This window comes from Podarcis muralis, chromosome 2, assembly GCF_964188315.1.
Source record: "Podarcis muralis chromosome 2, rPodMur119.hap1.1, whole genome shotgun sequence".
Lineage (NCBI taxonomy): Eukaryota > Metazoa > Chordata > Lepidosauria > Squamata > Lacertidae > Podarcis > Podarcis muralis.
In genome coordinates this window covers 122905370-122932643 of record NC_135656.1, presented here as the reverse complement: position 1 = coordinate 122932643, position 27274 = coordinate 122905370, and the positions used below count along the sequence as shown (strand labels likewise).

The window sequence follows — 27274 nt, the reverse complement described above, 5'->3', positions numbered from 1 at the left end:
TTGATTGGTTAAAATTTGGAAAACTAATTTGGCAAAAAGAGGGAGAGAAAGAGATAGACAACATTTTTTACGGGAGCTGACAGTGGCTTTGACACTACAGAGAGAGCACTTATCATATTGTAGGCTTGGGTCTGTGAACAGGATGAAGAGAGAGGGATATGGTTGTGCAGGATGGAACGTTCAGCATAACATGCTCTTGAATTCAACCAACATGTAAATCACTAAGACAAAAGGTCTGTGGCCATTGCAGTGTTGTGACGCCATTTTCATACAGGAACTATCACATACCATCTTTTGATTTGATTTTTAGCTGTAGATGCTCCTTTGTGTTCAGATCAGGTCTCAGTAAAATAATGTAGCACTTGGGAATGAAGATGCAGCCCAGAAGCCCAGCACTGGAGGCCAACATAGAGAAGACCTGCACGGCTACCATGTACTTCCCCTTGGTGCTCAGGTAGGTGGGCACAAAGGACACCCAAACACTGCAGAAGACCAGCATGCTGAAGGTGATCAGCTTGGCTTCATTGAAGGCCCCAGGCAGCTTCCTGGCTAAGAAAGCCACTGTGAAGCAGATGGCAGCCAGGAAACCCATATAGCCAAGGGCAGCATAAAACATGGCAACAGACCCTTCGTTGCATTGCAGGATGATCTCTCCAGGCTGGGAACGCATGTCAGAGTCTGGGAATGGGGGAGAGGTCCCTAGCCAGATGGTGCAGATGAGAACTTGGAAACTGGAACACGAAATGACAATGTAAATGGCCAAACTCTTCCCCAGCCATGTCCTCACCTTGTTCCCTGGCTTTGTGGCCTGGAATGCCAGCACCACAGTGATGGTTTTTGCCAACACAGAAGAGACAGCAACCGAAAAGATTATGCTAAAGGCTGTTTGTCGGAAGAGGCAGATCCCTCCCCTTGGCTGGCCAATGAAGAGGTAGGAGGACAAAAAGGAAAGCAGGAGAGAGATGAGGAGGATGAAGGAGAGGTCCTGGTTGTTGGCTTTGACGATGGGAGTTTCTGTGTATTTCATTAGGGTTCCTAACACAAGGCCTGTGGTTAAGGACATGAAGAGGGCAAATGAAGCCAGGAGGATCCCCAAAGGTTCTTCATAGGCAAGGAAGGTGATAATCTTGGGGACACATTGATCTCGGTCCTTGTTTGGATGTTGATCTTCTGGACATTTGATGCAACAGTTTGCATCTGCAAAGAACAGAATTATTGTTGTTGCTGTTTTTGTTGTTCTACCATTCACACTACATTCCCAATGCAGCTTACAAAAACCAGAACAAAATATAAAAAACAGTTTAAACAAATCAAAATTTATCTATACATCAATAGTGATGAAAGAACACCCAGATGGTGCACATCATTATCTCATCTGGGAGAGCATTTTCCCATTCCAGATGAGCATCATTATCTCATCTGGAATGGGAAATGAATGAACTTGAGTTGTCCAAAGATTGGGGAAATATTGCCTAGTGAACATGGGTACCATCCCGGAGTGAGCACTTCAAATATTCTGAATAACTACAGAAGTAAAAGGGATATCAGAAATTTCGAATCTAACATTTGGGCTTAAATCACCTACACAGGAAGAAGAACTGCTTTCTAGCAGTTGGAGGAGTAACTAAATAAATTACAAGATGGCTCTGCAATTTCTAAGCTGGAATTGTAATGGACTGAACCTTCCCAGGAAAAGACGCGAGGTTTTTCATATTTTGAAAAAAGAACAATTGGACTTGATTTGCTTGCAAGAAACCCACGTGACCAGGGTACACAGAAAATTACTTATCAATAAAAGATTAGGTCAAGAATTTATTTCATCAGACAAAGTAAAGAAAAGAGGGGTGGTGATTTATGCAAAGGAAAGGTTGGCCCCAAAATTAATCTTTAAAGATGAGCAAGGAAGATATTTGGCAATTGAAATTCAAGTCCAAGGAGAAAAACTATTGATCTTAGGGATTTATGCACCAAATGAAGGGAAGTCAGAGTTTTTAAAGAAATTGCATGAGACCTTAATGGACTATTTGGATTACAATGTAATTATGATGGGAGACATGAATGGAGTTGTTTCTACAAATATGGACAAAGCACAAAGACAGGTGGTTTCTAAGGATGGGAGACTACCAAAGACTTTTTTTGAAATGACTGACAACATGGACCTGATAGACATTTGGAGAACAAGGAACCCTCTCTCGAGAGAGGGAACTTTTTTCTCTGAAGCAAAAATGACTTGGACAAGAATTGACCAAATTTGGGTGACTAGTGGGATGGCACCAAAGATTAAGAAAGTGGAAATCTGCCCAAAGACTTGCTCCGACCATAACGCCGTAAAGATGGAGATGAAATTAACAACAGCTGGTTCCTTTAGGTGGAGGATGAATGACTCCCTATTCAGAGACGAAGAGGTTCATAAAAAGGCCCAGAAAACTGTGAAGGATTACTTTGAGATAAATCTGAGGACAGAGGTGGAGAAAAGAATAATTTGGGACGCAAGTAAAGCCGTCATGCGAGGATTTCTAATACAACAGAACACTATAAAAAGGAAGAGACAGAATGAGAAGAAGGATAAGATCATGGAAAAAATAAAAGAAGGAGAAAAAAAACTGAGATCAAAGCCAAAGTCTCATGAAATTTTGAGAGAAATTAAGCTGTATCAGAGGCAATATATGGAACTGATGAACCAGGAGATAGAATGGAAAATAAAGCAAATGAGACAAAAAACATTTGAATCGGCAGATAAATGTGGGAAACTCTTGGCATGGCAACTGAGGAAGAGACAGAAATTAAACACGGTTACAAATTTAGAGGTTGAAGGAAGGAATATTTATAAACCAAATGAGATTAGAAACTGTTTTCAGAGTTACTTCAGAAAATTATATGCACAAGGGCCGGTGAATGAAGAAGAAATAGAAGAATTCCTTAAGAAATATGGATTACCAAAAATTTCAGAACAAAGTAAAGTGATTTTGAACCAGAAAATAACTGAACAAGAAATAGAGGGAGCCATTCAAAATATGCAATTGGGAAAATCTCCAGGACCGGATGGATTGACTTCCAGATACTACAAAGCTTTGAAAGAATGGTTGGTACAACCATTGAAGGAAGTCTGCAACGAAATTTTGGAGGGGAAGAAGGCACCCGAATCGTGGAAAGAAGCGTATATCACACTTATACCAAAAACTGAGACTGAGAAGAACCAGGTTAAGAACTACCGCCCTATATCATTACTCAATGTGGATTACAAAATTGTTGCAGACATTTTGGCAAAAAGATTGAAAAGGGTATTGGTTGAAGAGATTCATAAGGACCAAGCAGTCTTTCTCCCAGGTAGACATTTGTCAGACAATGTGAGAAACATAATAGACATTATGGAATTATTAGAAATTAATATTAATACTAAAGCAGTATTAATATTTGTGGATGTGGAGAAAGCCTTTGACAATATTTCTTGGAGTTTTATGAAAAAGAATCTACAAGGGATGGGGGTAGGCTAAGGTTTTGAGAATGGTATAGGTGCGATTTATTCTGAGCAAAAAGCAAAGTTAATTGTAAATAATGTGGTAACTGAAGAATTTAACATTGAAAAAGGGACACGACAGGGGTGCCCAATATCCCCATTACTTTTTATATCTGTCTTGGAGGTTTTGTTGAATATGATCAGAGGGGACCAGCTGGTTAAAGGGATTCAGGTCAGAGCTAAACAGTACAAATTGAGAGCGTTTGCAGATGACCTGGTATTGACTTTACAGGAGCCAGACACTAGTACGAAAAGAGTTTTAGAATTAATTCAAATATTTGGTCAAGTAGCAGGTTTTAAGTTGAACAAGCAGAAAACGAAAGTACTGGAGAAAAACTTAACAGCTTCTGAAAGAGAGAGGTTTCATAGCGAAACTGGTTTATCGGTAGCAAAGAAAGTGAAATACCTGGGGGTTAACTTGACGTCAAAGAATGTGAATTTATTTAAAGACAATTATGAGAAATGTTGGTCAGAAATTAATAAAGATTTAGAAATGTGGTCAAATCTGAGACTTTCCTTGTTAGGCCGAATTGCTGTTATCAAGATGAATGTTTTGCCAAGAATGCTGTTTTTATTTCAAACATTGCAGATTTTGGATAAAATGGACTGTTTTAAGAGGTGGCAGAAAGATATATCTAAATTTGTCTGGCAGGGCAAAAAGCCCAGAATAAAATTTAAGATACTAACTGACGCAAAAGAAAGAGGGGGGTTTGCCCTGCCGGACTTAAAACTATATTATGAATCAGCGGCTTTCTGCTGGTTGAAAGATTGGCTACTCCTTGAGAACACGGACATTTTAGATTTGGAAGGTTTTAATAACAGGATTGGTTGGCATGCATATATATGGTATGACAAGGTAAAATCTCATAAAGGTTTTAAAAACCACATTGTTAGGAAAGCACTATATAATGTCTGGACTCGATATAAAGACTTGCTGGAAAACAAAACCCCTAGGTGGCTGTCACCAATGGAAGCAAAGGAAGTAAAAAATCTTAATATGGAACCTAAATGGCCAAAATACTGTGAAATTTTAGAACAAGAAGGAGGAAAAGTGAAATTACAGAGTTATGAGAATTTGAAGTTTAAAGTAAGATAAATAAGGTATTCAAACAAGACAGGAAAATTGGCTTCCAGGTGGAGAGATCAAAATTAGAAACCGAATTGTTAGAACCCAATACCAAGAATCTGTCAAGAATGTATAACTTGCTGTTGAAGTGGAATACACAGGATGAAACAGTCAAATCAGCTATGATTAAGTGGGCACAAGACATTGGTCATGACATTATGTCTGCTGACTGGGAACAGTTATGGACCACTGGTATAAAGTTCACGGCATGCAATGCCTTAAGAGAGAATATTATGAAAATAATTTATAGGTGGTACATGACCCCAGTCAAGCTTGCAAAAATTTACCATTTGCCCAATAATAAATGCTGGAAATGTAATGAGACTGAAGGTACCTTTTATCACCTTTGGTGGACGTGCCCGAGGATTAAAGCTTTCTGGGAAACGATTTATAACGAAATTAAGAAGGTCCTTAAATGTACCTTTCACAAGAAACCAGAGGCCTTTCTCCTGGGCATGGTTGGCCAATTGGTGTCAAGGAAGGATAGGATGTTTTTTATGTATGCTACCACAGCAGCAAGGATCCTCTTAGCAAAGTATTGGAAGACACAAGAACTACACACGCTGGAAGAATGGCAGATGAAGGTGATTGACTACATGGGACTGGCTGAGATGACTGGCAGAATCCGTGACCAAGGAAAACAGACGGTGGAAGAAGACTGGAAGAAGTACAAAGATTATCTTAAGAATTGTTACAAAATTAATGAGTGTTAAAATGTCAAGGGTATTGGAAAAAATAGAATTACAGCTGTAAATGATTGGGTAAGAGAGGTAGGATTAAAGAAAGCGAATAAATATGTTAATGAAGTGAGGGGTTGCTGAGAAAATCTTTAAATAGGGATGCAAAAAAGGGAGGCATGGGGAAGTCGGCGAAACAGGCTTAAGAAAAGGTGGTTATGAAATTATACGTGTTTTTATGTTTTTTGTTTGTTGGTGTATTGCGAAGTGTATTGTGTTTATTCTATGTTGGAAAATCAATAAAAAAATTATAAAAAAAAAACAAAAAACAAATATTCTGAATAACTTTTAAAGATATAATCGATGGACAGAGAATAGGAAGTCCACTGTATTTCTTTCTCTCTTCCCTCTTTTTTCTTTTTCTTTTGAAATTCTTGTTCTCTTCCAGTTTCTTCTTATTTCTTTTTCTCTGCTTTGCTTTTGCTTATGTTTTCTTTTCTTTCGTTTACGTCCTCTACTCTGGTTTAGTGAGGCACATGAAGGTGATGGCTGGCCTGTGTGAAAGGCCCTGTGTGACTCCTTTAAGAGAGGTCTTTGTATTTTCTTCTATCTTACTTTTTTCTTTTCTTTTCTTTTCTTTTCCTTGTTTCATTTTTATTTTTATCTAGATTAGTTTGTTTTTTATACTACAGGCAGCCCCCCATGTATGTGGGGTAACATTCCAAGGCAACACACGCATTGGTGTATAATTGAAACACCTAATGTCCAGATTTCTCCACCCAGTCTTTACCAGGATTTCAAAGGTGAAATTGATGTCCAGGGGGAATTTCTGAAAGGCGGCGCTTTGTCCTGGATCTTAGAGAAGTTCATCAAAAAATTGCGGACATCAGGGTGCGCTGGTTTTTTATTTTTTGAAACATGGCAAGCCTGGTTAAAAGAATTCTGAGGGGAGTCTCTAAGAGAAACCAATGTGGCTTTCCATTCCCCATTTAGATGCCATCTCCTCAGATGTCAAATATGGAGGGAGAGAGAAAGAAAGAGAGGAAAAAAGAGAGACTAGATAGATATCATACACACACACACATATATGATGTTATATATATATATATATATATATATATATATATATATATATATATATATACACACACACACACACACACACACACAATATAATAATACATACTATATATTACATAAAATAATTTATTCTATAATAAATTATATATATATATATATATATATATATATATATATATATATATATATGCAGGTTTTGGTGTCCTCGGGTGTCTTCCCGTGTAAAAGTTGGGGTGTCTAGGCGACGTTTCGACGAGGTCTCACTCGTCATCTTCAGGCTGGTGCTTTCGGCTTCTTGTTACTGGAACAGAGCAGGATCTCAGTGTTTGAGTTCCTATAAATACTGTTGAGGGGTGTGGTGTATAGCCTCCAATGTTCTGGGCCGAGAGGAAGTTCCCAGGCTAGTGTGCCTTTTCTTCTTTTGTTCCTTAGTTGCTTGAGGGATATCTTGAGTGATTTCTTGAGTGATATCCTGAGTACCACTTAGGTGGGTCATTAGGTGTGGATTAGTTGCTAAAGCCTTTGTGTCTTGACCTCTTGAACTTTGTGAAGAGTTTTTCTGAGAAGATGGCTGTAGTTGTGCTCTGGCTTGGCTTCGTGTATAGGGGCGAGCTGTGGTTTTGTGGCCTGTGCCAGCCAGATCTGTGTAGGGATTGCAGGGGGGTGCAGCATCCGGAGGATGCCTGAAGATGACGAGTGAGACCTCGTCGAAACGTCGCCTAGACACCCCAACTTTTACACGGGAAGACACCCGAGGACACCAAAACCTGCATACCTATACCCGTGAAAATCTACGAAAGCATATATATATATATATATATATGCAGGTTTTGGTGTCCTCGGGTGTCTTCCCGTGTAAAAGTTGGGGTGTCTAGGCGACGTTTCGACGAGGTCTCACTCGTCATCTTCAGGCTGGTGCTTTCGGCTTCTTGTTACTGGAACAGAGCAGGATCTCAGTGTTTGAGTTCCTATAAATACTGTTGAGGGGTGTGGTGTATAGCCTCCAATGTTCTGGGCCGAGAGGAAGTTCCCAGGCTAGTGTGCCTTTTCTTCTTTTGTTCCTTAGTTGCTTGAGGGATATCTTGAGTGATTTCTTGAGTGATATCCTGAGTACCACTTAGGTGGGTCATTAGGTGTGGATTAGTTGCTAAAGCCTTTGTGTCTTGACCTCTTGAACTTTGTGAAGAGTTTTTCTGAGAAGATGGCTGTAGTTGTGCTCTGGCTTGGCTTCGTGTATAGGGGCGAGCTGTGGTTTTGTGGCCTGTGCCAGCCAGATCTGTGTAGGGATTGCAGGGGGGTGCAGCATCCGGAGGTGCCATCATGGTTTGGCTACTGGATGGTGTCTGTAATTTATCTGTGGAGAGGGTCTGGGTTTGGGTCTGGTGTGGTTGATTGGTGATGGCGTTCTGTGTGCCTCTGGATCTGGTGTCAGTTTTTGTGGGGAGGGCTAATTTCCAGATGTCTGGCAAGCGGGATGTGTCGTCACGCTTGTTCATGTTGTGAGGGTGTTTCTCTATTTTGTTATTGCTTCCTATGAATGGAATGACCTTCCCAAGGAGGGCTAGTCTGTTGCCAACTGCATGGCCCTTCTGGCACCAGGAGAAGAAGCCTTTATTTACTCACTCACTCCATCATGTAGAATCTGGATTTACATCACTCTACAGCATTTTATTCCATGATTTTTAACTTCTACCAGTAATATTGCAGGTAGTACACATATTTGAATCTGATGTTGCTGGGCTATCTAGGTGGGTTAAGAGAAAGTAGAAAAGATAAGTCAGGGTGTATTGGTTTCACCAAACCTGTGGCCTTTTAAAATGGGGCATCTTCCAGACAGTGATTTCATAGAAGGTATTGTTTTGCTCTGGGGCCCAGTCAGTCCTAGGGCCAATGAGGTAAAGGTATAGGTACCCCTGACCATTAGGTCCAGTCACAAACGACTCTGGGGTTGCGCGCTCATCTCGCTCTATAGGCTGAGGGAGCCAGCGTTTGTCCACAGACAGCTTCCGAGTCATGTGGCCAGCATGACTAAGCCGCTTCTGGCGAGCCAGAGCAGCGCACGGAAATGCCATTCATCTTCCCGCCGGAGCAGTACCTATTTATCTACTTGCACTTTGACGTGCTTGCGAACTGCTAGGTTGGCAGGAGCTGGGACAGAGCAATGGGAACTCACCCCGTCACGGGGATTCGAACCACCGATCTTCTGATTGGCAAGCCCTAGGCTCTGTGGTTTAGACCACAGCACCACCCACGTCCCATAGGGCCAATGAGAGGGCCCAGCTATTTCACTGTGGCCTCTATCAGTTTAAGGCAGTGTTTCTCAAACTTAGGACTACAACTCCCATCATCCCTAACTAGTGGGACCAGTAGTCAGGGATGACGGGAATTGTGGTCCAAACTCTAAAGTGTCTTCAAACTCTGGCTTTGTCTTCAAACTATCCAGGAGCTGGAGGAGGAGGCACACCAATTGCCCTCAGCCACAGAGCCCCTTTTCCTTGCTTTTCATAATGGCTCACCACCTTTCTTTTGTTCTTCTAATGGTTCATCTCCCAGGCGATTACTTAATGAGGAAAGTAGCCTGGCTTTTTAAGATTTTCATACTTCCTGGGTCTGGGGATTAAGTATGTGGCAGCCACAAACTCATAACATTAAGGTTTAGCCATAATACACTGGAATCTGCGTTTATACGAAGTCATTCCAATGATCTAACTAACCCAGGTGTCTAGAACTTTTTCTTACTGGTGGGGCAGATCTTAATTTCCCCAAATCTTGGCAGGCCAGGCCAAATTTAGCAGCTGCGTGCTGCTTACAACCTGTCAATCACCTGTTGCAATAAAAATGTCAGGTAATTTCCATGCTTTAAAGCCCCAATTGCATTTCAGAGTACAGTGTAGGCTTTGTTGAAAATTGTTTGCAAGCAGCCCAGCACTGTTCCACTAACGTCTGATATTTGGGTGTCCAAAATGCAGCACAGTGGTGTTTACAAGGGGCTTTCTAACTGCCACACACTGTGGTTTGTACCTCTGGTTTTTGAGTGTTGAAAGAACAGCAGTGGAAACAGAGAAGTGGCTTCCCTTCCTAGAGCAATGCATGCTGCCACCCAGTAATGGAAAACGAGGGAGCAATCTTTGAGCTCCCAATAGTTCCTTTCAAGCCCTACCCTGATGTCAGGTGTAGTGTACATGAGGGTCACTTCCCAAAATTGGATTTGCAGGTCAAATGGAGAGTCCAAGTGGGCCACGTATCACCCATGGGCTGGAGGTTGCTCTTCCCTGGTCTACATTAACTGGAAGAGGCTCTGACACATCTCACAAAGTCTCTTTTTCTCTATGCAGATGCCAATAAATGCACCAAATGCCCAGAATATCAGCATCCAAACAAGGACCGAACTCGATGTGTCCCCAAAGTCACCACCTTCCTCTCCTATGAAGAATCTTTGGGAAGATTCCTGATTTCCTTTGCCCTCTTCTTTTCCTTAACCACAGGCATTGTGTTAGGAATCTTCATTAAATTTCTTGACACGCCTTTAGTCAAAGCCAACAACCGAGACCTCTCCTACATCCTCCTCATCTCCCTTCTGCTCTCCTTTTTGTCCTCTTTTATCTTCATCGGCCAGCCAAGGAAAGTGACCTGCCTTTTCCGACAGATGGCCTTCAGCATCATCTTCTCAGTTGCTGTTTCTTCTGTCTTGGCCAAAACCATCATGGTGGTGTTGGCTTTTCTGGCCTCAAAGCCAGGAAACAGCATAAGGAAATGGCTGGGGAAAAGTTTGGCCAACTCTATTGTCATTTCCTGTTCCAGTCTCCAAGTTGTCATCTGCACCCTATGGCTGGGTCTGTCTCCCCCATTCCCAGAATCCGACATGCACTCCCAACTTGGAGAGATTATCTTGCAATGCAATGAAGGATCTGCTGCCATGTTTTATGTTGCCCTCAGCTACATGGGCTTCCTGGCTGCCATCTGCTTCACAGTGGCTTTCCTAGCCAGGCAGCTGCCTGGGGCCTTCAATGAAGCCAAGCTGATCACCTTCAGCATGCTGGTCTTCTGCAGTGTTTGGGTGTCCTTTGTGCCCACCTACCTGAGCACCAAGGGGAAATACATGGTAGCCGTGCAGGTCTTCTCTATGTTGGCCTCTAGTGCTGGGCTCCTGGGCTGCATCTTCATTCCCAAGTGCTACATTATCATACTCAGGCCTGATCTGAACACAAAGGAACAGATGATGACCAAAAACTAAGCATGGCATTTAATTCTTAGTACTAGAGGTATGGACAAATTCTGCACTAGAATATGGACTGGACCTCTAGATAAGGATGATTACACTGTAGGTGTGAAGGCTTCGTTGGACTTCCAACATCTGGATGAGCAGCCCCAATAATGTTCTGTTTTTATATGCCACTGCAACCCAAAATAAGTTTTGAGCTACTCCAAGTAATATATATTTATAACCAACAGACCTGTCTCCTTTCAGATTCATTTTTCTTTCCATTCAAATCCATTGTTTTAACTGAACCTTCTTCAATTCATTTTCACCCCAGGTCTCTCTCTCTCTCTCTCTCTCTCTCTCTCACACACACACACACACAGAGAGAGAGAGAGAGAGAGAGAGGGGAAACCACATGAGGATTCTGCCTTAGAAATAATTTTTTTAGGATTTAGGATTTAAACTGCCCTAGTGAAAAAAGAGAAACATTACTACATGACCTAGCCTGCAAGAATAAATGGTTTGCTAAAATTCTGCTTCCATGTGTCCATGCAGTTTAGAACAAGAAAGTAATATTGTACAAAGCTGAACTAAGGGATGAACAGTTTTATTTAGAAATGTTAATACATGTTGAAACTTGCTTGTACTTTTTCATTTCCAGTGGTACTTGTGTGTCAATTTATGCATAAATATTTGCTGGGTCCTCAGAGTCTCCATGATGCCGATAATGTTTGGAGAATCTCCATGTGCTTGAATAAAAAGAGCTTTTGAGGTGAATCTGAGTGTGATTATTGATTTCCACAACAAAACTAAAAATCAGGCCGTGCCAAATCACGTACGTGAACCTCTTGCACTAGAGAGCTCACCATTGTGTGTTTCCCAAAGCTTCACCTTGGCACATGACAGAGTTAGGTAAAGGTAAAGGTACCCCTGCCCATACGGGCCAGTCGTGTCCGACTCTAGGGTTGTGCGCCCATCTCACTTAAGAGGCCGGGGGCCAGCGCTGTCCGGAGACACTTCCGGGTCACGTGGCCAGCGTGACGAAGCTGCTCTGGTGAGCCAGCACCAGCGCTGCACACGGAAACGCCATTTACCTTCCCGCTAGAAAGCGGTACCTATTTATCTACTTGCACTTAGGGGTGCTTTCGAACTGCTAGGTTGGCAGGCGCTGGGACTGAGCAACGGGAGCGCACCCCGCCGCGGGGATTTGAACCGCCGACCATGCGATCGCCAAGCCCTAGGCGCTGAGGTTTTACCCACAGCGCCACCCACGTCCCAATGACAGAGTTACTTCCACATAATACACTGAAAACACTCTTATACCAACACTTTTGGCTCCCCCCCAAAAAAATAATAATAATGAGAACTATAGTTTTTTTAAAGATTCTGAAAGTTGTTAGGTGACCCCTCAGATATATTTGATCTGGTGATGCTGTTCTTCAATGCCAGTCCAGTCCAAAGTAAGACCATAGACATCCACACCGTAATCCTAGGTGCAGGGGCTGACCTGGGCTGTATTGCTGAAACTTGGATGTGTTAGCTGGGTGGACAGGACCATATTCAGATCAACTGGATAGTCAGCACAGGCCTGCCAGTGGGGTCAAAGGGCTGTGTGTTGTTGCTATTGTCCATAAAAGCACCACCTGCTTTAACAAAAAACCTTGGGGTGGGTTAAGAGGGTTTGTTGGGGTTGATGAAGAGACAGGGAATGCTGATGGTCTATCAACTCTATAGTATATAACAGCTCTGCTGAGAGAACTTCACTGCTTGCTCTTTTGTTAGTGGTCTGATATTCAATGTGTCACCAAAGCCCTTAAGAGCTTTGGGCCATTTTATGTGAGGTATCGCCTTACCCAATCTTTATTCTCTCATCTGCTTCAAACTGCGGAACTGGCATTGTTACAAGGGCTAAATCATACTCATTCTGCCCTTGTAAGTTGTTGATCTTTAAGTGTGGCAACACATGTACTTTGGAACTCCTTGCCTTTTGACTCTTTAGCTGAATTCTTTTCAGCACCTTACAAAACCATTTTGGTTTAATGAAGCCTATTGGGATTTTTAGAAATTTGCATGTTCTTTAATCTACACCAAGCATAACTGTTTATTTGAACTATACTTCGAATCTTCAAAATATATGTTAGCAGCTTTGTCTTTCATTGAGTTTTAATTTTTTAGTTGGTTTTTGTAAGCAACTCAGAGGGTCTATCTATAATAAAGTGCTGTATTAATTTTGTTTAAAATTAAAGCAAAGACTTAGACAAATTCATGGAAGCGGATATGACTGTCGTCAGCTACTAGTCCTTATGGATATGTTAGCCCTCCACTGTTGGAGGTAGGTTGCCTCTGAGTGATTGGAGAAATCACAAGTATAGAAAGGGCCACTGCCCTCACCTCCTTCTTGTGAGCTTCCCATTGAGGCACCTGGTTGCCCATTATGGAAACAGAATGCTGAACTCTTATGATAGAATACCTGCAACTAGCAAAACTGAGTGGAAAAATTAGAGGAGTGTCAGACCAGAAGGTATATAGGGAATGGAAAACATTAAAAGAATATCTAAAATCGTACTGTAGGAACAATAAGATACTTGCAGAAGTAGAGTGATACTGGTAAGAAAGAAATACATAAAACAAATCGTTCTGCCTGGACACTGAGGTCCAGCACCGAGGGCCTTCTGGTGGTTCCCTCCCTGTGAGAAGCAAAGCTACAGGGAACCAGGCAGAGGGCCTTTTCGGTAGTGGCGCCCGCCCTGTGGAACGCCCTCCCATCAGATGTCAAAATGATAAACAACTACCTGACATTCAGAAGACATCTTAAGGCAGCCCTGTTCAGGGAAGTTTTTAATGTATGATATTTTAGTGTTTTTTGGTTTCTATGGAAGCCGCCCAGAGTGGCTGGGGAAACCCAGCCAGATGGGCGGGGTACAAATAATAAATTATTATTATTATTATTATTATTATTATTATTATTATTATTATTATTAAAATATTATATTGGAATATATATATATATATATATATGCAGGTTTTGGTGTCCTCGGGTGTCTTCCCGTGTAAAAGTGGGGGTGTCTGGGCGACGTTTCGACGAGGTCTCACTCGTCATCTTCAGGCTGGTGCTTTCGGCTTCTTGTTACTCGCTAAATTTCTCGCCAAGCAACTTCAGCCCTATGCAGAATCCATCTCTTCACACGTTCCAAACTCCTTCCAGTTCATAGAAACAATAAAGAAGCAAAACCTACATCCCAATGACCTACTTGTGAGCTTCGATGTTGTATCTCTCTTCACACAAGTGCCCATTAATGAAGCCTTGACAGCCATTCAAAACAAATACAATCCCCCCGAATACATCTTGGACCTGACCAACCACTGCCTAACCAACACGTACTTCATCCACAATGGACAAAGATACAAACAGATAGAAGGAGCACCTATGGGATCACCCCTCTCACCGGTCATCGCAAACCTGTACATGGAACACTTTGAAACCAATGCTTTAGACAAGTCAGAACACAAACCCAAACTTTGGCTCAGATATGTTGACGACACCTTTGTAATTTGGCCACACGGGAAGGAAAAACTGGACAGCTTCCTCACACATCTCAACAGCCTACACCCCAAAATACAATTCACTATGGAAATAGAAGCCAACAACCAACTTCCCTTCCTTGACGTCCTAATCTACAAAAAACCTGATGGCTCCCTAGGACACACTATCTACCGGAAAAAAACACACACCAACCGCTACTTACATGCACAATCACACCACCACCCTGCACAAATAAACTCCGTAGCCAAGACTCTCATCTCCAGAACCAAACGCCTGGCTGACAAAGACCACTTGACAACTGAGTTACAGAATCTCTCAAATGTGTTAATTGCCAATGGATACCAGCAAAACAGGGTTACGAAGCTAATCCAAAAAGAAACACCCCCCAAAAACCAAGACACAGAAGAAAACAATGGCATGGCCCTCCTTCCTTATATCAAGGGCACTACAGATAAAATTAGCAAAATCCTCCATAAACACAATATCAAAACAGCCTTTTGCGCCAACCAAAAGATAGCCAATATCCTCAGAAACCCCAAGGATAAAATCCAGTTGGAAAACCAAGGGGTCTATGAAATACCCTGCAAAGTCTGCCCAGCCACGTACATTGGACAAACAAACAGACGAATAAATGCACGTATCGCAGAACACAAGAATGCCGTCAAAAAAGAAGAAAAAACTTCCTCTCTTTTCCAACACATGAAAGAAACAGGACACGAAATTAATTTTGCAGATTCCAAATTGCTCTCTAACATGGAACATCACCACAAGAGAATAATCATGGAAGCCATCGAGATAGAGAAACACCCTCACAACATGAACAAGCGTGACGACACATCCCGCTTGCCAGACATCTGGAAATTAGCCCTCCCCACAAAAACTGACACCAGATCCAGAGGCACACAGAACGCCATCACCAATCAACCACACCAGACCCAAACCCAGACCCTCTCCACAGATAAATTACAGACACCATCCAGTAGCCAAACCATGATGGCACCTCCGGATGCTGCACCCCCCTGCAATCCCTACACAGATCTGGCTGGCACAGGCCACAAAACCACAGCTCGCCCCTATACACGAAGCCAAGCCAGAGCACAACTACAGCCATCTTCTCAGAAAAACTCTTCACAAAGTTCAAGAGGTCAAGACACAAAGGCTTTAGCAACTAATCCACACCTAATGACCCACCTTAGTGGTACTCAGGATATCACTCAAGAAATCACTCAAGATATCCCTCAAGCAACTAAGGAACAAAAGAAGAAAAGGCACACTAGCCTGGGAACTTCCTCTCGGCCCAGAACATTGGAGGCTATACACCACACCCCTCAACAGTATTTATAGGAACTCAAACACTGAGATCCTGCTCTGTTCCAGTAACAAGAAGCCGAAAGCACCAGCCTGAAGATGACGAGTGAGACCTCGTCGAAACGTCGCCTAGACACCCCAACTTTTACACGGGAAGACACCCGAGGACACCAAAACCTGCATACCTATACCCGTGAAAATCTACGAAAGCATATATATATATATATATATATATATATATATATATATATATATGAAGCAGGAAATATAGTCCAGTATTCCTGAGGAATTATTAGTATTATTATTGAAAAACACCCACCCCCAATATATTACGGCCAAATCCCAGAGCCCATGCATCCCAGTGAGCAATACTAAACATGTGTTTCTTCCCATCAAGCTCCAAAGAGATTCTCCGGAAGTTGGGATTGTTTTTCTCTCCTGGAATTAACAAAATAACAGTCATTCTTGCTGAATCCCAGTGGATTTCCACCCAGAAACTCAGCAACAAAGAAATCCAGAGCAAAACATTATTGTGATAAATACGCCCTGAACTCTTGCAAGGCGGGGGAGTGAGAGACCGGACAGACACTCCGACGTCTGGTCATTTCCCCCAATGTTCTGAATCCGTGGCTGAGACCTATGGATTTGGTGGCCCCTTAATTCTGTACAAAGTTCAAGTGGGGCAAGGGTCTCTTTCTGCCTTCCATGATTTGGGTTTTGGTTTTTTTGCTCCTTCCTCAGGCTGTCACCAAAATGTCCCTGAGGACCAAGTGTCTCTTGACGAGGCCTTTTGAACTCCAGGAAGACTATTACAGGCCAGGAGATCTCATTGTGGGGGGACATTTACGCTTCAGCAGTGCCATACACACAAATCAGAAGTTTAATTTGTCACCCCGAGAACGGGACACATACATTTCTAAGTACGTACATGGAAACTCTGGGGAGGGATTTGGGTTGCTCTAATATCATTGTAGACTAGAGGGCATGTTCCAGGGATCTGCATCCAGGGAGCTAGTGTGGTGTAGTGGTTAAGAGCGGTAGACTCGTAATCTAGTGAACCGGGTTCGATTCCCCGCTCCTCCACATGCAGCTGCTGGGTGACCTTGGGCTAGTCACACTTCTCTGAAGTCTCTCAGCCCCACTCACCTCACAGAGTGTTTGTTGTGGGGGAGGAAGGGAAGGGAGAATGTTAGTCGCTTTGAGACTCCTTCGGGTAGTGATAAAGTGGGATATCAAATCCAAACTCTTCTTCTTCTTCTGCATTAGCGATATTGCTTGTTTCCCAGAATGAAAAACAAACCATAAAACAAAGCTTTACGGCTTGTCTTCACCAGATAAGAATCTGACCCTTTGCTTCTTTCAGAGACTTGCATAGTCTACAAAGACTTCCAGAGACTTATAAGACTTATGTTTATTTGGTTCTATGTTTTCAAGAGAATCCATCAGGAGTGCACGTTTTGTGACTTTCAGAGACTTATAAGATTTCTGTTTATTGGGTCTGCAGAGAGTACATATTTCATATATTTCATATTCTATGTTCCGTATAGATTATATAAAGAGTTTATATTGATTTTGCATTGTTGTACTTGGTCATCGTGCTGCCTTGGATATTACTGAGAATTGTTTGCAACACAGGGGTTTAATTGTCTGGTTACTGAAAAGCAAACCATGGCATCTCCAAATAATTGTCCATACCGGCAGGTGGTTCTGTTTATGGTGGTGAAAGTAACGCCAAAGCATCCCCATGAATCAAGATGGGAAGGCTGCTAGGCTCGCCAACAGAAAATATTTATTATTATTATTACTATTATTACTATTATTACTATGTAAACATACGGGAAAACAATTCTATCTTCTCCTTTCCACTGATCAAAGTGTTGCCCAAGGTTGCCAACAGCATTCAGAAGTACAGTAAAACAAATTGGCAAACATTAAACTGAACCTGGAGCAGGGCAGATAATTAAAGCAGTCTGCTTCGAATACCAAAATCAAGGGAAAATCTACTTGAACAAAATGAACCTTTGCTGTAATAAAGCAATAAAGGTAAAAGTAAAGGTACCCCTGACTTTTAGGTCCAGTCACGAACGACTCTGGGGTTGCAGCGTTCATCTCGCTTTACTGGCCGAGGGAGCCAGCGTACAGCTTCTGGGTCATGTGGCCAGCATGACTAAACCACTTCTGGAGAACCAGAGCAGCGCACGGAAACGCCGTTTGCCTTCCTGCCGGAGCGGTACCTATTTATCTACTTGCACTTTGCTGTGCTTTTGAACTGCTAGGTTGGCAGGAGCAGGGACCGAACAACGGGAGCTCACCCCGTCACGGGGATTCAAACTGCCGACCTTCTGATCGGCAAGCCCTAGGCTCAGTGGTTTAGGAACACCCCTAGACTTGGAAGTACTAAGCGCTAAATGCACACCAGCTCCATCTGGTTTCCAAATCTCTCCTCCAACTCCTCCCCAGTGCAGCTCAATTGCACTCTTACACAGAAGTCAGGCAGTGGAAAGCCTGACAAACTGTGCTGTTCTGCCTGCATGGTCTATACCTGGTGTACATGCCTTTGCCCTCAAAAGCTGCAGCTTACAGGGAGAGGGAGAATGGACCCACCTGTGGCACCCCCCTGCATGCACTCTCAAATGCATGTTGTACTGATTGGACAGCTTTAAAGGGAATTGAACAAATTCATGTTCAAGGTCATAAATGGCTGATAATCATGACGGCTGTGTCCACTACTTCTGGTATCGAAGGCAGAGATTTTAAGACTGCTGCTTACTTTTCTTCTCCTTTCCTGTAGAGCAACAACAGACAGCCGTTATTTGTTTGGGTTGCTTTTGTTGTAGATATCAAGCGGGAGAGAGAGGAATGTGATTGTGTGTAAAAGAGATGATTCTGGCTGGTAACTGATTGTAATAATAATAATAATAATAATAATAATAATAATAATAATAATAATTTATTATTTATACCCCACCCATCTGGCTGGGTTTTCCCAGCCACTCTGGGCGGCTGTAGAAAGAAGAGGCTAGAGAGGTCATAAATTTTGTGTTTAAAAATTTTTATTTTTATATTTCGAAAAAGTTTACAACCAATTACAGTAAATAATCAAATAACTTTGGACTTCTCCTCCACATCTCCATGGTGTCTCCAGCTACCCAACTAATGCTGCTTGTTATGGTTATTCTATACCAGGGGCTGGCAAAGTTTACCTCACCTGGGCCAGGGGAGATCCCTCCATGGGCTGGACAAAGCCATGCCGTTTCTTCTTCCTCTTTGGCGATCACTCGTAGCCGAGTAAGATTGTCTTCCATAAACACGGTTTTAACAATGAGTCCGTAAGTGACTGTGGAGGCCAATTCTGGATCCACACGTCCTTCCACAGTTGGGACACTGGTTTCTGGGCGGGAGTTGATCACGGTGTGGATTTGCTAAGCGTGCCTTCCTCCTAGCACGGTTCTCCCTTGCATCCTGAGTTCGAGTGTCTTCAAAGCCCATGACACCTTTGGTAAAGGCTGTTCTCCAATTGGAGCACTCGCAGGCCATTGTTACCTAGTTGTCACTGTTTATACTTCATTTTTTTAATATTTGCCTTGAGGGAGTCTTTTGTTGACCACCAGCATTACGCTTTCCATTTTTAATTTCGGAATAGAGTAGTTGCTTTGGAAGAGGATCATCAGGCATCCGCACAACATGACCAGTCCAACGAAGTTGATGTTGAAGAATGTGTGCATGCCGTTAAACACAAGCATCCTATCAAAGTCACCAGGCTGCTGCAAAAAAATGAAACTGATCCCACAAAATGTGACTTGATGGAGTTTTGTGGCTGCATCAATCACAGCATCTTGCCATCTGGCATCTAATGAAAGAATAATATGCCTTTTTAAAAAAGTATTTCATTAGAAATGTACTGTGCAATCTTATGCAAGTGATATGGGTAGATTAATTGCCTAAATTCAAGCAGTAAAGGGGTGAAAATGTTGTTAATTGGATTGAGGCCAATTAGCCACACTTACCTTTCACTCCTCTCGCTCCAGCCAGAAGTCTGCCCTTAATGCTCTATGTGCAAACATTTTGGGGGATTTTTTGCCCCAACCTTTCCCCACCAAAAAAAACCCTCACTCTTTAAAGCTGAATTGGGGCAAATGTCAATTTGGGTTTTCTACAGATGGACATTTGCTCCAGTTGATCCTCAAAGAGTTGGTTTTCGTGGGGAAAGATCCAGAGCGTGGATACGGAACTTTAAATTTAATTTAAATTTAATTTAAACCATGTTTCCCTCCGTCTGGAAAGAACGGACGAAGGTAAGTGGGACATGTCCTCTTTGGGGATTTCCTTGCCTTCTCTGACACAACTCTCCTTACAGTCAAGTGCTGAAGACCTACCAGCACATCCTGGCCTTGGCATTCTCTGTCAGTGAGGTCAACAGGGACCCCGTGCTCCTAACCAACACAACACTGGGCTTCCGTATCTATGGTGATAACAGCGATGCAAAGAGGACCTATGAGTCCAGCCTGTCTCTGCTCTCCACGAGGGGGGAAGTGGCTCCCAACTATCAATGCGACAGTCGGGATAAGCTGTTCTCCGTCATCGGGGGTCTCAGCTCCAAATCATCAATGCAGATGGCATACCTCTTTGGCATCTTGAAGATTCCACAGGTAAGAGAATTTGTCTGGGGACCCTCCTAGCACTGTGGTCTAAACCTCTGAGCCTAGGGCTTGCTGATCAGAAGGTTGGCAGTTCAAATCCCCGCGACGGGGTGAGCTCCCGTTGTTTGGTCCCTGTCCCCTGCCAACCTAGCAGTTCAAAAGCACAGCAAAGTGCAAGTAGATAAATAGGTACCACTCCAGCGGGAAGGTAAATATATATAGAATATAGAATATCTATATTCATATAGTATACAGTATGCTGTCTATTACTATGCTCTGTACTATGTTCTTAACATGATGCTCCATAAAATATATTATTAATGTGGTACACTGCCCTGTAATCTTTTGATAAACAGCAGTATATAAATCAAATAATTAACAATAATAACAGAAATCAAAAGAAGTGGATTACCAATGTAGGAGCAAATGGTTCATGAAACTGGCAAAATTAGCTGCCAAACTAAGAGGGCATAATGACGAAGTGTTTAAGGAAGGCTGAAACAGCTTATTGAACCAGAATACAAAAAAGGGAGGTGTGAGGAAGTTGAGGAAATAAGTAAATGAAAGACAAAGATATGGTTTTTTTCTGTTTTCTTTTTAAAAGTTTTTATTTTTAAATGTTTTTGTTTTTTCTTTCTTTTATTGCTTTGTTGTACTGTCTTTTTATTGTATTTTCTTTTATTTTTGGAGTATTGTAACTCTTTTATTGTTTGTCTTTTTTCTTGTAAATGTTAAATTCTAATAAATATCTTTTTTTAAAAAAGAAGAAGAAGAAGTGTTTAAGGAAGAAGGGAGACCACTGATTGACAATCTATCAAATTATCACCCATATACGTAGTCACGGGCAGGATTTGAAATATAAGCAGTGGATTACTGAAAGGTTTAATGGTAGTGGGGTTTAGATAATAAAAATGTATGCATTATAAAACAGCTAATAAAAAGGAGTAAAAAAAGCAAACACCAGGAAGGGTTGGGAAGTCAAGAAGAAACTTTGGATGTTAAAAAAGATAGTATATGATGATAAATTCTTTGAAACATTTCTGGAGACTTAATATAAATGATATTTGGGGGGGACCCCAATAATAACATTACTCCGGTTTTGAGAGAACTGTGCTGGTTGCCTGTTCACATCTGAGCCCAATTCAGTTTGGAGCCTGACCTGGGAAACAAATGCATGAAGGTACTTCAAGTAATTTTATCTCTCTCCTGCACAGCCCTGGAATCCGTGGGAGGAAAAGTGTATTAGAAATATTTCAAAAATTCTAAATAAATAAATAAATTTTGAATAAAGGCTTTCTCTTCCCTTCAGCTTGGTTATGGTTCATTCAGCCCTGTTGAGAGAGAGATGCTTCCTTCCTTCTTCCGAATCGATCCCAACGAAGTGTCGCAGTACGTCGGGTTGGTCCAACTGCTCCTACATTTCCGATGGAACTGGATTGGCCTCATCACTTCCGATGACGACACTGGTGAAAATTTCATCCGGACTCTGATGCCAATGCTCACGAAGAATGATATTTGTGTGTCCTCGGTAGAAATGATAAATGAACGGCTAATGAAGCGATTAGCAACTAATCTTTTTAGGAAATCTCTTATTAAGTGGCAGAGTAAAGCCATGATTATCTCTGTAGACTACAAGGAAGTAGCCGTGCTAATATATAAACTCGAGTTTCTCAGAAAGGATTTCAGGCCCTCACGTGTGAGGGTTTGGATCGTGACAACTCGCTGGGATTTTGCTGCTCTGGGGGCACAAATGCATTGGAAGGAACTGGAATACTTCCACGGTGCTCTGTCCTTCAGAGTCCACACAAGTGATGTCCAGGGGTTTAATAAATTCCTCCTGGCCTTAAATCCAGCCCGGCCCGAGGGAGATGTCTTTCTCCGAAACTGGTGGCAAATGGCATTTAACTGCTGGTTTCCAATAGCAGGTCAAACTTCTAGCAAGAGAAAGTGTACAGGGAAGGAGAAACTAGAGGACCTGCCACCCTCTGTGTTTGAAACGAGAATGACTGGCCACAGCTATACCATGTACAATGCCATCTACTCCGTGGCACACGCTTTACATGCCATGTACTCATTGAGACCCACTCGTGCCATGATGCGGGAGGGCAAGAAACCTCTGGCTATTCAGCCATGGCAGGTAACATCGTTCTTTAGATGTATCTCTCTCTTTCCCAAAGTAATGGACCCATTCGTTCTCTAGTGTTTTGTCAGGGGTCGCAATATGGATGGAGACAGATTGGTATTTTAAAACCATCCAAAGACCTCAATTTCTTCTGTTTGATAGCTTCACTCTCTTCCTTTCAAAAATGTTGCAACATTCTATAGTTGTTTCCTGGTGAGGAGAGAGGAGTGGAGGTTTATGAATTCCTGATCTCTGATTGCAGTCATGGGATTGTTGTCTTTCACATGACGTGATATGTTTTGACTCCACAGAGTGGGAAGTGACAGAGACAGGATGTTTGTGTTACTGTGTTCCGTGAAGTGGGTCTATTGTCCTTTGTTCTTTCTCTCTTTGCTGTTTGATGCTAGAGAGAGAGGGAGCCATGTTGCAGTGCTCCGTGTGTGTTTATATGTAAGTAAAGTAGATTAGCCAACATGCTGAGTTGCTGGGGTTCTGTCACAAGCGGCATAAACTCTGCGGATCTCTAAGTGTGCCGGTGTCAGTTGGTATCGGTCGCTGTGATATTCGGGCTGAAGAAAGCTTACGAAGCTCTCCAACGATCGACCAGGAGGGAGAGAACATGCCAGTTGGGCATGTGTCTCTGGCAGGGTCCTACTCGAGTGTAGGCTGAACTCCTGACAGATAACGCCTGTTATCTTTTCCTTTTCCAGGCTACAAATCTAACTGCTCCCACCCAAGCATGTGGGTTGTGTTATAGCAAGTAGACACCAGCCATGAAAAGCAACCATTACTTGCACTTTCCAGCTATTTGGGGCTGCTGCTGAAAGTTAATGCCATCCCATGGTTAATTATCTCAATGGATGTAATTCCAAAATCTTTGGTCTGTGTTTAGTTCAAACGTAAGAAGAGCCTGTTGGATTGTGCCAACAGCCCAGTTTACACAACATTATTCTTCAAGTAGGGTCAGGTGGGTTAGATTCAGGGGTCTTCATCTCAGACAAAAGCACGTGCAAGTTTAAAAAAACCCAACCCTCTAGATATGTAAATTGTTTATTCTGTTATTGTGTGTGAGCAACCTTTCATACCTCCAGTCAACAGAGGGCAGGGTTGAGACTAACACACAGTCGGGGAAAATGCACTTCATGGTCTCTTCCCAAAGTCCCAGGCTCCATTCCTTCCTCTTCCTGCAGAAGGAACTGAGCCAGGATGAGGGAGGTGAAATCAGGTCCTCAATGAACAGGAGGATGGGACCAGTGATCAGGAGAGTCAGGAGCTGGATCCTGGGAAAGGTTCAAACAGGGGTGTCCCAACCACATTTCTGCTTGGCAAAAATAATGATCTTGCCTCTCCTTCCTCCGCACACTGTTTTGGGGGTTCTCGCGACAGATTTGGGGAGGGTGCAATGGTGCATGAGGAGGTGAGGGCAAGTCCCGTGGTGCTAGTAGGAATCTTTCCTGTGGCTTCTGCTAGAATGACTTAGTTGAATATGGAGGATACGCCTGTCTCAGACTCCCTTCATCAGGCAAAATTGTGTCCCTCGAGGAAATGGTCTTAAACTCAACAAAAGACTAGAAAAAAATAATACCCCCCTCCCCTCCAAATACCGTTCCAATAGGTGAAGGCTCAGCAGAGTCACTATGTTATCTAAACCTCTCCCCTCCTTTGTTCTTCAGATTCTCTCCTTTTTGAGGAACATCCGATTTAACAACAGTGCTGGAGATGAAGTATCTTTCACGGACAACAGTGTGGTGGGATCTTCTGGCTATGATCTTCTCAACTGGATCTATTTCCAAAATGAGTCAACAGCTTTAGTGAAAGTTGGGAGGATGGATCCAGGAGCCCCACAGGGCAAAGACTTCATCATTAACCCAGATACAATTGTGTGGTCTAGGAAGGTGGAGTGAATGTCCCAGAGCTTGTGAAAGAATTAGAGCATGATGGACTTAAATGCCTGTCAGCTCCAACCAACATGGCCAATGATTAGGGATGATGGGAGATGTAATCTGGGAATATTTTGGTGGGTGGGGGAAGGCACAGGTTCCCCAACCTTGCTCCATGCAGTGGTTCAAAATAGCTTTGACCCACTTACATTTATCACCATTTCCAGCATGCAAAGAGGGGGCCACCTTTGAAGACCTCCAAGTCCTGCTTAAAACAATTCTATCCATGCAGAAAACCTTTCATTATATCTGCCTTTCTTAGACCCCACCTTCTGCAAGCTGTGCAAAGATCTGCTCTCCAGGGCAAAGGAGAAAAATCCCAGAAGGGAAGCCGGTTTGCTGTAATGTATGCATTCGCTGTCCAGAAGGGACTTTTTCTAACCAGACAGGTAGTTCCAACCCTGAACCTTATTCTACAGTGCAGAAGTTGCTTGTGTCCAGGGAGGGTTAAGGTAGGGTTATCAGACGTCCCCGGTTCCCAGGGACAGTCCCCGGATTTCCAAATCTGTCCCCCAACAAATTCCATCCCAGGAATGTCCCCATATTTGCAAATCTGTGCCCAGGACACAGGGCAGTGGCAGCCTCAGCAGCCCAGAGCCAGCTTGGTAGCACAGTTGGCTCTGGCTGGTTTCAGGAGCTGCTTGCTGCTCGCTGGCGTGGCACCCGCCATTTTTCCTTGCCGGAAGTCCCCATATGATGTGTCTTGTGCACAACATCTGGGGTGCAACATATGGGGACTTCCGGCGAGGAAAAATGGCAGGCGCCATGGCAGCAAGCAGCTCCTGAAGCCAGCCAGTGCCAACTGCACTACCAGGCTGGCTCCGGGCTGCTGACTGCCACTTCTGCCACTACTGCCAAAGGGGAACCGGGGGCGTCCGGCAGTACAGATCTCCACCCCCCTTTGTTTTGACTGATTGGGGGAGGCTTGGGAGTTGCAGGCAGCCAGCCGTTGCCCAGTTTTTTAAAAGCTCTGCACATTTATGTTTCACAGAGTGTGAAAGAAGGGCTATGGACCTTGCCTGGCAGAGAAACCGCGTGCCTTGCGCCCCTCCTGGGCAACGGCCACCCACCCATGACTTCCAAGCCTCCCCCGGTCTGTCAAAACAAAGGGAGAAGGGGGTATTTATGTTTCACAGGGTGTGAAAGAAGGGCTTCACACCTTTACACAATATTCATGTGTGCTTGGGCCCAGGGTCTTTTGCTTCACCATCCCCACTACTGACTCCCTGTTGCTCCTCAGCCTTAAAAAAAATGTCCCCGGATTCATTGGAAAAAATCTGGTAACCATAATAGGCGAGTGCAGACTTCTTTCATTATGTCCTTTTACTGCTTAGCCCTGCTGGCCTCCACATCCTCCTGAATTTCGCTGAAACTAGAAGAATTTTCAAAACGTATTCCAGAATTGCAACGTGTAGGATTTGCTATGGTTCTAAGTAACTTTGCAGTTCTAAGTTTCTTTGCAGCTTGCTTCCCTGTCTCAAAAAATGTGTTTTGTAACTTTTAAGATTCTGATCTTTTGCAATAAAAGGTCAAAATAGAGCAGAATCCCAGAGATTTTGAGCAATAAGAAGGAGAATAGGGCAGAAGACACAACACAAAAGAATATTTATAACTAGGTTCTACACCTCTGATTTCTTCTCCTGCCATCCCCACCTACCATGTACACCAGCCTGGTGTATGTGTGTGTGTGTGTATGAAAATAAAGCTATTTTAGAGATACTCAAATAGTGCTTGCTAATTCCAGATGCTGCTAACTGTGCCCAGTGCCCAGAAGATCAATATCCAAGCAAGGACCAAGACCAGTGTATTGCCAAGAAAATCAACTTCCTTTCATATCACGAGGCTTTGGGATTTGTTTTAGCTTCTCTGGCTCTTTCCCTCTCTCTAATCACCTCTCTAATCCTGGTAACCTTCATTAAAAACAAGGACACCCCAATCGTCAGAGCCAATAACCGCAACCTCACTTACATCCTCCTCGTCTCCCTCCTGCTCTGCTTCCTCTGCTCCTTCCTCTTCATTGGTCAGCCCAAAAAAGTCACCTGTCTTCTCCGGCAAATGGCTTTTGGAATCACCTTCTCTCTTGCCATTTCTTCCATTTTGGCAAAAACCGTCACGGTAGTTCTGGCCTTCATGGCCACCAAGCCAGGAAACGTGGCCAGGAAACTCTTGAAGACACAATTAGCAAGCACCATTGTCCTGGTCTGTTCCCTCATTCAAGCAGTTATCTGTGCCATCTGGCTGGCAACCTCTCCCCCATTCCCAAACCTGGATTTCTACTCCATGGCTGTGGAGATTGTAGTGGAATGCAATGAAGGCTCCGTCACCATGTTTTACTCTGTCCTGAGTTACATGGGTTTCCTGGCCGTCATCAGCTTCATGGTAGCCTTCCTAGCTAGGAAGTTGCCTGACAGCTTTAACGAAGCCAAATTTATCACCTTCAGCATGCTGGTCTTCTGCAGTGTTTGGGTGTCCTTTGTGCCCACCTACCTGAGCACCAAAGGGAAGTTCATGGTGGCCGTGGAGATCTTCTCCATCTTGGCCTCTGGTGCTGGTCTCTTGGGTTGCATCTTTCTCCCCAAATGCTACATTATTCTCCTGAGACCCAACCTCAACAGCAGAGAGCATCTAATAAGAAAGAAATATCAAGGAGCTTAAGAAACTAAATAACTCATAACTTCCTATACAAAGAAGCTGGTTGAATTATTCTTTAGCTAATGTGATCAGGTTTAACTACTAGACTTTTACAAGACATCTGAAGGCAGCTCTGTTTAGGGAAGCTTTTAATGTTTAATAGACTATTGTATTTTAATATTCTGTTGAAAGCCGCCCAGAGTGGCTGGGGAAACCCAGCCAGATGGGTGGGGTATAAATAATAAATTATTATTATTATTATTATTATTATTATTATTATTATTATTATTCCTGAAAAATCTTGCAAATCTTGTGTATTGTTTCTGATTCTTTTTGTTTTGTTCATTCAATAAACACAGTGAAAGAAAGAAAATTGGTTTTGTAGTCCTATATATGTTTTGAACCAAAGATGAATCAGCAGAATTCGGAACCAAAAGCTCCATCCTTGGGAACTTGATCCTTGGGCAGATTAAATTTCCAGCAGCTGT

General features: G+C 43.0%; 1 protein-coding gene across 1 annotated transcript; it reads left to right on the top strand.

Moving 5' to 3' along the window:
- Positions 1-755: 755 nt before the first annotated feature.
- Positions 756-26819, top strand: LOC144326831 (vomeronasal type-2 receptor 26-like). The gene is made up of 5 exons (XM_077923676.1): positions 756-931; positions 19811-20102; positions 21403-22230; positions 23889-24063; positions 25900-26819. Exons 1-5 carry the CDS (start codon positions 756-758, stop codon positions 26808-26810), a joined length of 2382 nt encoding a protein of 793 aa, XP_077779802.1. The 3' UTR covers positions 26811-26819.
- Positions 26820-27274: the final 455 nt, after the last annotated feature.

Excerpts from the sequence above, each read along its gene's own strand:
- LOC144326831 (XM_077923676.1), top strand. The coding sequence starts at position 756 with ATGGCCAAACTCTTCCCCAGCCATGTCCTCACCTTGTTCCCTGGCTTT. Across the intron at positions 932-19,810 it reads CTTGGCTGGCCAATGAAGAG|TCAAGTGCTGAAGACCTACC; the intron begins GTAGGAGGACAA and ends CTCTCCTTACAG. Across the intron at positions 24,064-25,899 it reads GGATCCAGGAGCCCCACAGG|ATGCTGCTAACTGTGCCCAG; the intron begins GCAAAGACTTCA and ends TGCTAATTCCAG.